We start from the raw sequence: 15,433 nt of genomic DNA on the forward strand, positions 1-15,433 counted from the left end.
TGCATCTTTTAAATGCTCTATAGGCAATAATATACTATCCTTATCTAGGATATCAATATTTCCAGTCAGGGAATCCGACCATGCCAACCCAGCACTGCACCTCCAGGCTGAGGCGATTGCTGGTCGCAGTATAACACCAGTATGTGTGTGAATACATTTTTGGATACCCTCCTGCTTTCTATCAGCAGGATCCTTAAGGGCGGCCATCTCATGAGAGGGTAGAGCCCTTGTTCTTACAAGCGTGTGAGCGCCTTATCCCCCCTAGGGGGTGTTTCCCAACGCACCCTAACCTCTGGCGGGAAAGGGTATACAGCCAATACTTTTTAAGAAATTATCAATTGTTATCGGGAGGAAACCCACGCATCATCACACACCTCATTTTATTTCTCAGATTCAGGAAAACTACAGGTAGTTTTTCCCTCACCGAACATAATACCCCTTTTTGGTGGTACTCGTATTATCAGAAATGTATAAAACATTTTCCATTGTCTCAATCATGTAACGTGTGGCCCTACTGGAAATCACGGTTGTCTCTTCACCGTCGACACAGGAGTCAGTATCCGTGTCGGCGTCTGTATCTGCCATCTGAGGTAACGGGCGCTTTAGAGCCCCTGACGGCCTATGAGACGTCTGGACAGGCACAAGCTGAGTAGCCGGCTGTCTCGTGTCAACCACTGATTTTTTATACAGAGCTGACACTGTCACGTAATTTTCAACAGTACATCCACTCAGGTGTCGACCCCCTAGGTGGTGACATCACTGTTACAGACACTCTGCTCCGTCTCCACATCATTTTTCTCCTCATACATGTCGACACAAACGTACCGACACACAGCACACACACAGGGAATGCTCTGATAGAGGACAGGACCCCACTAGCCCTTTGGGGAGACAGAGGGAGAGTATGCCAGCATACACCAGAGCGCTATATATATATACAGGGATAACCTTATATAAGTGTTTTTCCCCTTATAGCTGCTGTATGTTTTAATACTGCGCCTAATTAGTGCCCCCCTCTCTTTTTTTAACCCTTTCTGTAGTGTAGTGACTGCAGGGAAGAGCCAGGGAGCTTCCCTCCAACTGAGCTGTGAGGGAAAATGGCGCCAGTGTGCTGAGGAGATAGGCTCCGCCCCCTTTTCGGCAGCCTTATCTCCCGTTTTTCTGTATAGTCTGGCAGGGGTTAAATGCATCCATATAGCCCAGGAGCTATATGTGATGTATTTTTTGCCATGTAAGGTATTTTTATCATGTTTTATTGCGTCTCAGGGCGCCCCCCCCCCCAGCGCCCTGCACCCTCAGTGACCGGAGTATGAAGTGTGCTGAGAGCAATGGCGCACAGCTGCAGTGCTGTGCGCTACCTTATTGAAGACAGGAACGTCTTCTGCCGCCGATTTTTCCGGACCTCTTCGCTCTTCTGGCTCTGTAAGGGGGCCGGCGGCGCGGCTCCGGGACCCATCCAGGCTGGGCCTGTGATCGTCCCTCTGGAGCTAATGTCCAGTAGCCAAGAAGCCCAATCCACTCTGCACGCAGGTGAGTTCGCTTCTTCTCCCCTTAGTCCCTCGATGCAGTGAGCCTGTTGCCAGCAGGTCTCACTGAAAATAACAAACCTAAACTAAAACTTTCACTAAGAAGCTCAGGAGAGCCCCTAGTGTGCACCCTTCTCGTCGGGCACAGAAATCTAACTGAGGCTTGGAGGAGGGTCATAGGGGGAGGAGCCAGTGCACACCAGTTAGTCCTAAAGCTTTCTTTAGATGTGCCCAGTCTCCTGCGGAGCCGCTATTCCCCATGGTCCTTACGGAGTCCCCAGCATCCACTTAGGACGTTAGAGAAATGAATGATATCATTCAAAAATGAACGATAAATCGTTCATATCGGTCAGTGTGTATGCATCAACGATGAACGATGCGCGGCCCCACAGTCGTTCATCATTGATCTATCCTCGTTCATACATGCAAGTCAATTTGGACGATATACATGTACGTACTGTCATATCGTCCAAATCGCCCATCGATATCGTCCAGTGTGTAGGCAAAAATCGTTGGTGAAAAAACTGACCCAATGATAATATCGTTGGTCGTTATAATCGCTAAAATCACCCAGTGTGTAGGGCCCTTAAGAGAAATGTACAGCATACCTACCTCTGACCCATGCCTCTGATAATCACCTCCCACTCACCCCTACAACGCATCTTCAGAATTATTGGCGATTTTGACCACTGGATTTAAATGGTCAGGCTTTGAAAGCTTACTGTTTAGTGACTCAAACTCAGTTCTAACAATCTATGGACCTTATTCAGTAAGGATTGCAAATTCCGCTTTTCAGGAGATGTATACTGGGGGTCATTCCGAGTCGTTCGCTCAGTAATTTTCTTCGCATCGCAGCGTTTTTCTGCTTAGTACGCATGCGCAATGTTCGCACTGCGACTGCGCCAAGTATTTTTGCTATGAAGATAGTTTTTTTACTCACGGCTTTTTCTTCGCTCCGGCGATCGTAATGTGATTGACTGGAAATGGGTGTTACTGGGCGGAAACACAGCGTTTTCTGGGCGTGTGGATAAAAACGCTACCGTTTCCGGAAAAAACGCGGGAGTGGCTGGAGAAACGGGGGAGTGTCTGGGCGAACGCTGGGTGTGTTTGTGACGTCAAACCAGGAACGACAAGCACTGAACTGATCGCAGATGCCGAGTAAGTCTGAAGCTACTCTGAAACTGCTAAGTAGTTTGTAATCGCAATATTGCGAATACATCGTTCGCAATTTTAAGAAGCTAAGATTCACTCCCAGTAGGCGGCGGCTTAGCGTGTGTAACTCTGCTAAAATCGCCTTGCGAGCGAACAACTCGGAATGAGGGCCACTGTAAAGCCGGCATTATGGAGGATCATTCAGACAAGTGACATTGGGGGTCATTCCGAGTTGATCGCTCGCTAGCAGTTTTTAGCAGCCATGCAAACGCATAGTCGCCGCCCACCGGGGAGTGTATTTTCACTTTGCAGAAGTGCGAACGCCTGTGCAGCAGAGCGCCTGCAAAAACATTTTGTGCAAAACAAGACCAGCCCTGTAGTAACTTATCCTGTGCGTTGATTCTAACGACGGAGGGACGGCTTTTGACGTCACACACCCGCCCAGCGTTCGCCCAGCCACGCCTGCATTTTCCCCGACATGCCTGCCTTTTTCTAAGCACTCTCTGAAAACGGTCAGTTGACACCCAGAAACGCCCTCTTTCTGTCAATCACCTTGCGGCCGTCTGTACGATTGTAATCGTTGCTAGAACCAGTGCAAAACCACAATTGGCTTTGTACCTGTACGACGCGCGTGCGCATTGTGGCGCATACGCATGCGCAGATTAGCCGTTTTTTTCACTGATCGCTATGCAGCAAACAACGGCAGCTAGCGATCAACTCGGAATGACCCCCATTGTATGATGTTAGGTTAGTTCTGCTCAGCGGCGGATTGGGGGCTAACATTACCGGGGAGTTCCCCGGGAGGCCAAATGCTGCTTGTGGCTCCGCCCAGTCACGTGTGTAGTCCCTCCCACAGCTGCACGTCACTCACAACTCAGCCAGGAGGCCTGCAGGACAGTGGGTGCTGAATAAGGGATGCAGTTCAGCAGCTCAACTCAGTCGCGTGTGTGGCCCTGCTCACAGATATGGGTCACTGAATTTGGCTGGGAAGCCTGCCTGACTGACGTTGGGCTGCCGCTGATTGATGCATGTGGCTTCTCAGCCCAGTTGCACGTGTGGCCCCACCCACTCACACTGTCAGCGGCAGCTGTCAGCAGCATACTTGCAGCACGGAGGAGCTCTGCCTCTGAGCTTGCTCTCACGAGTTCAGAAGCTCAGAACTCCTCCGTGCTGCACGTATGTTGCTGACAGCCGCCGCGAAGTTTATAATGAGCATAACTGTGTGCCTAATGACAGCAGCCCCCTCACACCATTTTGCACGGCCAGCCACAGCATGTTGTACATTTAGTGCCATGCATCCTGATTGGAGACTGCCTAGCTGCCCACCGACGCCGGACGCTGTACCTCACACAGGCCCACCTTCCTCCTGTCTCACTCCCATAGCGCTGTGATGTCTCTCCTGCTGAGCTGAGAAGATGAGTCGCCCGGCCCCTGAGAAGAGTAACTGACACAGAGGTCCCACTGCTGCAGATGCCATGCGGGGCGGAGGGGTTACCACGGCCTCTTGGGCCCCCGAGTTGGAGGACATCCGAGTGAGGCTGGCCACGCTGGATGGAGGCTGATGAGGAGGACAAAAAGAGGTCCAGTGAGGAGGACGTTCTGCAGCTTGGGTGCCCAGCCGCACTCACCGTGTGCAGGATGGTCACCAACATCTACAAGATGGTACTGATCCCCAGCTCCAAGCACACTGCCAAGATCGGGAAGCAGGGTGAGTGCCCCAGGGCTCTGCGGGCAGGGGGAACTTTAAGAGGGATCCCTGAAATAGAGACTAAAAGGAGGGATCACTAATGGGTCAGTAGAGACTAAAAGGAGGGATCACTAATGGGACAATTGAAAGTACAAAGGGGGGATCACTGAAAGGGACAATGGGGACCAAAAGCAGGGAAGACTAGAAGGACAACGGGGACTAAAAGGAGGGAACACTAAAGGGACTTAGGTGGGCTCAGTCTCCCCCACAGCTCAGGGATGAGGCCAGTACCAACCGCAATTGACACCACAGGATGCTGAAGTGTAGTTTTGGGATCCAAATGACTATGGGCTGCTTCAGGTTATTCTATTTTGTTCTATTTAAATCCCAGATTTATCAAGCCTTGGAGAGTGATAAATAGCACGGTGATAGAGTACCAACCAATCAGCTCATAACTGTCATTTTTCAAACACAGCCTGTAACTTGGCAGCTAGGAGCTGATTGGCTGGTACTTTATTACTGTGCAATTTATCACTCTTCAAGACTTTTGTGTTGGCTCCGCCTATGGTTGATTTGGTGCCACCCACATGAGGCCACTTCCAGAAATTTTTCCAGGGCCACTTTTAGTCCCCAATCCATCCCTGGTTCTGCTTGATTTGGGATTATACAAACCGCTTGACCAGACCATAAAAGAAAGCATAGGGACCGCTAATCCCTACAACATACATGTTGCAGATGCGCCAATACCAACATAGATGAATTGTTTAGGGCATGGGTCTGCAACCTGCGGCTCTCCAGCTGCTGTGGAACTACACATCCCAGCATGCCCTGCCACAGTTTTGCTATTAAGACATGCTAAAACTGAGGAAGGGCGTGCTGGGATGTGTAGTTCCACAGGAGCTGGAGAGCCGCAGGCTGCAGACCCATGATTTAGGGAGAAAGATGTCACATGACCATTTAGCTGGAATAAAGAGGTAACTGCACAATTTATTTATGTTTTCTACACAATAACAAGTCACGTCAGTTAAAGATGTTAATATATAACTGTTTATTGTAATATAAATGACAGTCTGTATACGCCATCAGGGCTGCGCAAATACCAGCGATGGTAATTTTGCAGCACATGTTACACAATTTGCGTAACGGCATCAGGTGATAGCTGTGGTGGTATTAGAGACAACCCTAAACCACCATCAGCAATATTACTCTGGTAGAGTAACGTTGAGGATCCTTATGATGTCACTGTGGACCCGTGTAGACAAGTCTTCTTCAGTTGATCACTGTGGCCAGGCTCTTCCACTTCTTCCCCAGGGCTTGTGATGCTTTCCTGGCGGCCTTCTGCTTATATGGAGATTTGTTGCTGTGTGCCCTTTCCAGAACAAGCCATATGTCTCTGATGTCAGTAACAGTCAGCTCTTGGTAGGGTATATACTCCATTATAGCTATAATGTGCTTCAGTGTTCCCCCTATATCCATCGCTCTGCTCAGACGGTCTGCTGTTTATACAGCCTGTAGGTATCTGCTGTCCTGCCACTCAGTGTCCTCTTCCAGCAGCATGGCCGTGCAGCCCAGGTGGGGAAGGCAGCGATTGAGACACATGACCGCAGATGACACAACGTCCTTATTCCGGCTTTGTAGTTTGGCTGATCGGGGCTGGAGCTGACGTCACACACCCTCCCTGAAAATGCGTCGGACGGCCTGCGTTTTTCCGGACACTCCCAGAAAACTTCTTCCTGTCAATCACCTTGCAAAGGCCTGTGCGATAGAAATTTTCGCACCATCCTGTCGCTGCTGTAGTTCGATAATCGCATGCGCAGTAGTTCGATAATCGCCCGCTGTGTGAAAACGCACAGCAGCGATCAGGTCTGAATCGACCCTATGTCGCTTAGAGTAAGGGTTTTATCAGCACTAGTTAGAAAATATGACCTATCGGGGAGGTGCATAAATCCTTGGAGAGAGTTAAAGTGGCAAAGTTGCTCATAGCAGCCAAATAGATTCTAACTCTCATTTCATAGACTATGCTAAATAAATGACCACTAACAGCTTTTTGGTTGCTTTGGGTGACTTCACTTTATCTCTCTCCAAGGCTTGATACATTTCCCCCATGAGCAGACGACTCTGGCACAATGCAAGAGAGTATGTTATCTAATGCACCAGCAGCATTTTTTCTAGAGCAGAGCATCACGAAAACTGCTAACAAGCCCCCTCTTTTCTAAAGGTGATTACACACAGTGACATTTTGACTAAGGGGTCTATTTACTAAGCCTTGGATGAATATAAAGTGAATGGAGATAAAGTCCCAGCCAATCAGCTCCTAACTGCCATGTCACCGGCTGTGTTTGAAAAAACAGGATTTTAATACCTACCGGTAAATCCTTTTCTCCTAGTCCGTAGAGGATGCTGGGGTCCATTTCATGACCATGGGGGGGGGGGGGGGGGATATAGACGGTTCCGCAGGAGCCATGGGCACTTTAAGACATTTCAAGGGTGTGAACTGGCTCCTCCCTCTATGCCCCTCCTCCAGACCTCAGTTATAGGAACTGTGTCCAGGGAGACGGACATTTCGAGGAAAGGATTTACATTTATACTAACGGTGAGAATCATACCAGCTCACACCTCAATCATGCCGCACAACATGGCATTCAACATAACACACGCCAACAGGCTTGAACTATTTACAGCAACATGCTGAAAACAAATTTAACACAACTTGTGTAACTAACTGAACAAAACTGCAGGTAAAGTACGCACTGAGTCGGGCGCCCAGCATCCTCTACGGACTAGGAGAAAAGGATTTACCAGTAGGTATTAAAATCCTGTTTTCTCATACGTCCTAGAGGATGCTGGGGTCCACTTCATGACCATGGGGTTTATACCAAAGCTCCAGTATGGGCGGGAGAGTGCAGATGACCCTGCAGCACCGATTGACCAAACTTGAGGTCCTCAGCGGCCAAAGTGTCAAACTTATAAAATTTAGCAAAAGTGTTTGACCCTGACCAAGTAGCTGCTCGGCAAAGTTGTAATGCCGAGACCCCCCCCCGGGCAGCCACCCAGGACGAGCCCACCTTCCTAGTAGAATGGGCTTTCACCGACTTCGGCAACGGCAAACCAGCCGAAGAATGAGTGTGCTGAATCGTACCTCTGATCCAGCGTGCAATGGTCTGCTTGGAAGCAGGACACCCAATCTTGTTGGGAGCATACAGGACAAACAGAGCCTCTGTTTTCCGTATCCGAGCTGTTCTAGCGACACAAATCTTCAAAGCCCTAACCATATCTAGAGACTTTGACTCAGTGAACGTGTCAGTAGCCACTGGCACCACAATAGGTTGGTTTATGTGGAAAGATTAAACCACCTTCGGAAGAAAATGTTGACGAGTTCTCAACTCTGCCCTATCTTCATGGAAGTTCAGGTAAGGGCTCTTGTGAGACAAGGCCCCCAACTCAGACACCCGCCTTGCAGATGCCAAGGCTAAAAGCATCACCACTTTCCAAGTGAGAAACTTCAACTCTATCTCCTGTAGAGGTTCAAACCAACTCGATTGAAGGAACTGCAACATCACATTAAGGTCCCATGGTGCCACTGGAGGCACAAATGGAGGCTGGATGTGCAAAACCCCTTTCACGAAGGTCTGAACTTCTGGAAGAGAAGTCAATTGTTTTTGAAAGAAAAGTGATAAGGCTGAAATCTGGACCTTGATTGACCCCAATCTATGGCCCGCATCCACACCAGCCTGCAGAAAATGGAGAAAACGTCCCAACTCAAACTCTTCGTAGGAGCCTTCTTGGATTCACACTAAGACATATATTTTCTCAAAATACGGTGGTAATGTTTAGACGTTACTCCTTTCCTGGCCTGAATAAGAGTGGGGATGACTTCCTTGGGAATACCCTTTCGGGCTAGGATCCGACTCTCAACAGCAATGCCGTCAAATGTAGCCACGGTAAGTCTTGATACACACACGGCCCCTGCTGTACTAGGTCCTCTCGAGGAGGAAGAGGCCGAGGATCTTCCATGAGCAACTCCTGAAGATCTGGAAACCAAGCCCTCCTTGGCCAGTCTGGGGCAATGACGATTGCTCAAACTCTTGTTCTTCTTATTATTTTGAGAACTTTTGGAATCAGTGGAAGTGGAGGGAAATCATATACCGACCGAAACACCCACTGGGTCACCAGTGCATCCACTGCTATTGCTTGAGGGTCTCTCGACCTGGAACAATATCTCTGAAGCTTCTTGTTTAGATGAGATGCCATCATGTCTACTTGAGGAACTCCCCAAAGAGTTGTCACCTCTGCGAAGACTTCTTGGTGGAGGCTCCGCTCTCCTGGATGGAGATCGTGTCTGCTGAGGAAGTCTGCTTCCCAGTTGTCCATTCCCGGAATGAAAATTGCTGACAGAGCTCTAACATGTCTTTCTGCCCAGAGGAGAATCCTTGTCACTTCTGCCATTGCCGCTCTGCCTTTCATTCCGCCTTGCCTGTTTATGTACGCGACTGCTGTTACATTGTCCGACTGGATCTGCACGGGATGATCTTGAAGAAGATGTACCGCTTGTAGAAGGCCGTTGTTAATGGCTCTCAATTCCAGAACGTTTATGTGAAGGCAGGCTTCCTGACTTGACCATTTTCCTTGGAAGCTTTCCCCTGTGTGACAGCTCCCCAACCTCGGAAACTTGCATCCGTGGTTATTAGGACCCAGTTGTGAATCCCAAACCTGCGTCCCTCTAGTAGGTGAGAACTGTGTAGCCACCACAGGAGCGAAATCCTGGTTTTGGGGGACAGGATTATTTTCCGGTGCTTGTGTAGGTGGGATCCGGACCACTTGTCCAACAGGTCCCACTGGAATACTCTGGCATGAAATCGGCCAAACTGTATGGCCTCATAAGCCGCTACCATTTTCCCCAACAACCGAATGCATTGATGGATCGACACGCTTCGTGGTTTCAATATTTGTTTGACCATTTTCTGGATTTCCAGAGCCTTTTCCACTGGAAGAAATACTCTCCGTACTTCTGTGTCCAGAATCATCCCTAAAAAGGACAATCTTGTCGTTGGTTCCAACTGCGACTTTGGAAAATTCACGATCCAACCGTGAGTATTGACAGGGAGAGTGCGATGTTCTGCACCAACTGTTCCCTGGATCTCGTTTTTATCAGGAGATCGTCCAGATAAGGAATTATATTGACTTCTATTTGACGAAGGAGGACCATCATCTCCGACATCGCCTTGGTGAATACCCTCGGTGCCGTGGAGAGTCCGAACGGCAACGTCTGGAACTGGTAATGGCAATCCTGTACTGCGAATCTCAGATAAGCTTGGTGAGGAGGATAAATGGGAACATGCAAGTAAGCATCCTTTATGTCTACTGACACCATGAAGTCCCCCTCCTCCAGACTGGAAATCACTACCCTCAGGGATTCCATCTTGAACTTGAACCTTTTCAGGTAGAGATTCAGATTTTTCAGGTTTAAAATCGGTCTGACTGAGCCGTCCGGCTTCGGAACTACGAAGAGGCTTGAATAAAAACCTTCTCCTTGCTGTGACAAGGGTACCAGGACAATGACCTGATCCTGACATAATTTTTGAATTGCCGTTGTTAATGCCTCTCTTCCTGGAAGAGAAGCTGGCAAGGTCGATTTGAAAAATCGGCATGGGGGGACGTCTTGAAACTCTAGTTTGTACCCATGGGACACTATTTGTAAGACCCATGGGTCCAGGCCAGATTGAATCCAGATTTGGCTGAAAAGTTTCAGACGTGCTCCCACCCGAACGGACTCCCGCAAGGGAGCCCCAGCGTCATGCTGCAGATTTGGCAGGAGCAGGGGATGACTTCTGCTCCTACGATCCTGGAGACGCTGCAGACTTCTTTCCTTTTCCTTTCCCCCTACCTGCCAAGAAGGGGGAACCTTTGGCCTTTTTGTATTTGTTGGGCCGAAAGGACTGCATGTGAGAGTGATGTGTCTTTTTTGCTGGTGCAGGAGCAGAAGGCAAGAATGTCGACTTACCTGCGGTAGCCGCTGAGACTAACGCATCCAGCCCATCACCAAACAAGGCCTCACCTTTATACGGGAGAGCCTCCATATTTCTTTTGGAATCTGCATCAGCATTCCACTGGCGAATCCACAACGCCCTCTGAGCCGATACTCCCATGGTAGCGGTTCTTGATCCCAAGAGACCAATATATTTCATGGTTTCTAGTACGTACGCAGCAGCGTCTTTGATATGACCTAACGTTAGGAGTATCTCGTCTCCATCTATTGTGTCAATGTCTAATGACAAGTTTTCTGACCACTTTTCAATAGCACTACTCACCCACGCACAGACAATGGTAGGCCTGAGTAGTGTCCCATTGGCCACATCAATAGATCACCTCACTCACTTGCGGTCTGTCGGCTCCTTAAGTGAAGCCATTCCAGGTGCAGGGAGAAACACCTTTTCTCTTTTATGACAGGGCCCTGTCTAAAATGCGGGGTGACTCCCACCTTTTGGAAAAAGGTAAGCTGCCTGAATTCCTTTTGGGAATCTGAAATTTCTTTTCAGGTTAAATCAGACTCCCTCCAAGAGACTGTTGAACTCCTGAGGTGGAGGGAAAATTACATTACTTCTTTACTAAAGTAAACCCTCTCCTTGTGGTAAAAGAGGGGGCTTCGTAACTTCTAACACCTCCTTTATAGCTAAAACATGTTTTGAATACTTTTTGCTAACTTATTAGGACCTATTCCCCTGGAATCACTAGTGTCGACACAGGAATCAGTGTCCGTGTCGGTATCAGTTTGTACTACTTGTGCAAATTTGTATGTGACCCAGAGGGGTCCCTGTGGATGAAAGGCAGAACTATTAAAAATCACATCTTCAACAGATTATATTCAGTTTTCGTATGAGATTCAGTCCAACCTCTTACTGATATGATTCACACTATCATGTAACCTTTCACCCAGTCAGGCTCTTGGTGTCATATTACACCTCTGTGTCTCTAACATGTCTCCCACAGAGTAAGAGTTCACTGCCTCAGACATGTCACACACAACCACACCACAGACACTCCGGGACTTATAGGGGACAGACCCACAGTAAAATCTGTCAGAGGGACACAGATAGGATTTGCCAGTTCACAACCCAGTGCCAGTAACACAATGTCTGTGAACACAAAATGCCCACTGACATGCAGCGCTTTTATAATGCTAATCACACAATTATATAGCACCAAATTCACTGTGGCCCCCCCTGTTTTGCACCCTGATACTTGTTCAGTAGTGAAGGAGGACCAGCTTTGTCTCTGCAGCCTGAGGAGAGAGAGAAAATGGTGCTGAGCAGTGTGCTGGCTGACTAAAGAGGTAGCTCCACTCTTCAATGGCGTGTTTCTCCTCAGCTTTTATGAGGTAATTTTTTATACTGGCAGGGGTAGGACTGTGCCTCAGCAACTTATGCCCCTTATTTATGCCAGTTTCTATAGGTTTCATGCTGCACCCTGCAGTACCTGTGTATGTGGGCAGCAATGGCGCGCTGCGTTCCTGCCAGCCGCGCTGTACCTTTAGCCGTCACTTTCTTGATTGAAGATCTCTCTTCTAACACTCACCTGTCTTCTGACTTCTGGCTCTGTGAGGGGGGTGACGGCGTGCTGTGGGAGTGAGCATCTAGGCACGGCTAGTGTTCAGTTCCCTTCAGGAGATAATGGTGTCCTGTCAGCCAGAAGCAGAGCCATGAAACTCTTTAGGAAGTTGGTTCCTACTTCTGCCCCCTCAGTCCCACGAAGCAGGGAGACTGTTGCCAGCAGTTCCCCCTGAAAATAAAAAACCTAACATAAGTCTTTTCAGAGAAACTCAGTAGAGCTCCTCTGGAGTGCATCCAGTCTGCCTGGGCACATTTCTAAAACTGAGGTCTGGAGGAGGGACATAGAGGGAGGAGCCAGTTCACACCCTTGAAAAGTCTTAAAGTGCCCATGGCTCCTGCGGAACCGTCTATACACCCCCCTTCTCCCATGGTCATGAAATGGACCCCAGCATCCTCTAGGACGTATGAGAAATGACAGTTAGGAGCTCGTTGGTTGGGACTTTAACTCCGTCCACTTTATCTCCATCCAAGGCTTAGTAAATAGACCCCTGTGTGCCAATTTTGACTATGCGATTGCCCTTGAACTTCCCGGAGCCAAGAACCACCAATTTTGACTATATTTACTTGCGATTTTGACTATACAGTATACAATTTTGACTATACTAGAAACTAGATTGTACACAATATAGTCAAAATTGCCTTGCCTGCACAGTCTATTTTTTCTTGCGATACTGACCCCGCGGGAGCTCGCATCAGTATCTCAAGCTGTACAGGTATACACAAGGTGCAATGTGTTAACTTTTCTTACAATTTTGACTTTATAGATAAAATAGAAAGCACACATCGCACCAATTGTACGCAACTTTAGGCTGGCCAGACATGCCGGTAACAGCTAGAAAGTCACAGGTTGCCTAAGCCCGGTACTGATATGATGGACAACCTGTTGCTAGCTATAAAGTTTTATTTGTTCACACATCTGAACCAGGCCACAAAATGGCTGGATGAAGTAATTAAGACTGACCTATGTTTGGATGCTTCAGGAGTCGACAAATTCGCGCTTCTCGCTCCAACTTCTGGTGATCTGAGGAAAAATAAGAACGAATATTATTTCAGGGCATTGTATTATCCAGACACTAATAATATATATTAGAATGAAGTCCAGAGTGACCTTAGCTCATTGTTTGTGGAACATTCTATGATAGCGGCTAATAACACTTATTGGTACATCCATAACTGTGAGGTCAAGAAATGTACTGCCCTCCATTCCCTCCAATGGGGAGGTGTATCAAACTTTCTAAAGAAGAAGAGTGGAGGAGTTACCCATAGCAACCTATCAGTTTTTATATATAATTTACAGTATCTGCACATTCTATCACAATGATATGAAGAAGCTGAATGGTTTCTAAAAAGGTTTATGACACCTGAATATGGCGTTATCCATTGGGGCCAAGCTCCAGAAAACTAAACTTAAAACCTGATTGTAGTACCCATTCTGAATAAATATTTGTAGCTCAGTCTACACATTCTACAATGGATCGGGAGGTCAGGCAGGTTACAATATAAGCTTCTGATAAGTTCCAACCGCCCAATCCGACCGTTGCAGAGGCTTTTAAAGCCATTTATCGGCTAACTCTCCTGCATACACAACCATACTATCATCGGGCAAGGTCAGCCAATATCAGGTGATCGGCACGATAATTGCATGGTGGTGTACATAGCTCAATGGAGAACAAATCTCTGATTTCTCCTGCATTCTGTCTTTGTTACAGTAAATGGCAGGGATACCGCCTTCTTAGCATTGGCGGCAAGCTCTATAATCAAACCCGGAGAGAGTATTAATTTGAAGCATTGTTTTGAATTTATTTGTATATCGATGCTGTTGTATCTTTTATTGGGCGGGATGTACTAACGTACATCGCCGTCCATCGCAGCGATGCTGATCGCATAAGTACTAACATATGCGATTAGCATCGCAATGCAATGATAGAGGCCCCCTGCAATACCTGTGAGTGGTTTGGCCGGGGACCTCTGTCTGGTCCGTCACCTCCCAGCCCCAGGAGGTGACGTGTGCAGGAATTCCCTGGGTTCCTCCTCCCTGCAGCTGGAAGGACAAATGGCTGTGTTGCAGGGGAGAAGGAGGTTGGGGATTGTGGAGCGCACCGGGAGGCTGTAAGGATGCAGCTGAGAGGGGTCAGCGCGAGCGGCGCGGGGCTGCGGGATGCGGTAAGAAGACCATAGGCTTCTGTAGGGTACTACCATAAAAAGATGGCGATACCCTCTGCATCAATATGTGGCAGCCAGGGGTTAGTAGATCCGAAAATGCATTAATACCCCAGGGGGGCTGTACCACATTTTTCTTTTTTTTTTTAATGTGGTTATTAAAATATTTTATCTACAGAACCATCGCCTGTTTTTGATCCACTGGCTCGCTTTGCAATCAAAATTATACTTAGTACATCTGGGTTATTCTACTCACATGTCACAGACACTTATGTTCATGTTTCGCCCATGTTGTAGTCCAACTGTTTCACAAATATTTACTATTAGGTATTAGTTTAAGGCCCATACACATTAGACGATATCGCTCTGTGAGCGACATCGTCTAATGTTTCCCCCTCCCGGTCGGCAGCCGACTGTATACACTGAGCGATATTGCTTTGGACGCAAATGCGTCCAACTCTACATAAGCCTCCATATGGCCGATCCAGTTACATCGGGGATAACTGTGGAGCTTATCAGCCTGAGCTGTCGGCAACCTTTCCACATGCCCCCCACTCTCAGTTACACATCACGCTGAGACACTGAATGCCAGGAAGTTACAAGTGATAAAGTAGGAACTGTCTGCAGAAAGTGTGTCACGTTTCATTATTAACGTTGTTTAGATATAGGAGACTTGTGCTACAAACTTGGTGCTTTTCCCAGTTTACAAAAGCAGAAATTGGGCAGAAGTAAATGAAGATACGAGCAGCTACATCTGTTACATTTCTATTACAGCAATTAGTTTAAATTGTTCCAAACAACCCTGTACTTCTAAGCAAAGGAAAAACAAGGTACAAATGTTATTTTTGGAACGATTTCTTTAAGAAAAAAAAAAAAAAGCATCGGTGTTATTAACTATTCTTCAGTATTTAGGTTAGACATACAGGCCCTGATTCAGAGATCGGTTTGCACAGCAGCTGTGTCTGTGCACCCGGAACCATTCTTCAAATGGGGGGGAGGGGGTGTCACCCCCATTTTCAAGACCATTGTAATATCGGCCACGAGCGCATGTCCCCTCGTTACGCTTGCAGGCCTGGGTTACATTCCCCCTCGGGTGTTGGCATGGACCACCACCCAAGTGGGAATTTCAGCCGGCAGTCAGAATTCCAACCGCCGGTATTTCACCGGCTGTCGGGATTCCGGCATCGGTCTCCTGACAGCCAGCAAATTGAATGCCTCACCTTCTACCCATATTAGCATATAATCGCAATTGCATACAGCAAATCTCTGCAACAGGAGTAGGACGAACAACTGCACCGGAA

At 47.8% G+C, this 15,433-nt stretch overlaps 1 protein-coding gene across 3 annotated transcripts in view; it reads right to left on the reverse strand.

The window, feature by feature from the left end:
* CAMK2A (calcium/calmodulin dependent protein kinase II alpha) overlaps positions 1-15,433 on the reverse strand; it is a 339,869-nt gene that overhangs the window by 178,273 nt on the left and 146,163 nt on the right. For all 3 annotated transcript variants that reach the window (XM_063928633.1, XM_063928634.1, XM_063928635.1), the window contains exon 3: positions 12,934-12,993. In XM_063928633.1, the coding sequence (XP_063784703.1) occupies positions 12,934-12,993 (60 nt within the window). The remainder of the gene's footprint in view (positions 1-12,933; positions 12,994-15,433) is intronic.

The sequence above is a fragment of the Pseudophryne corroboree genome, chromosome 6, assembly GCF_028390025.1.
Source record: "Pseudophryne corroboree isolate aPseCor3 chromosome 6, aPseCor3.hap2, whole genome shotgun sequence".
In the NCBI taxonomy this organism is placed as follows: Eukaryota; Metazoa; Chordata; class Amphibia; order Anura; family Myobatrachidae; genus Pseudophryne; species Pseudophryne corroboree.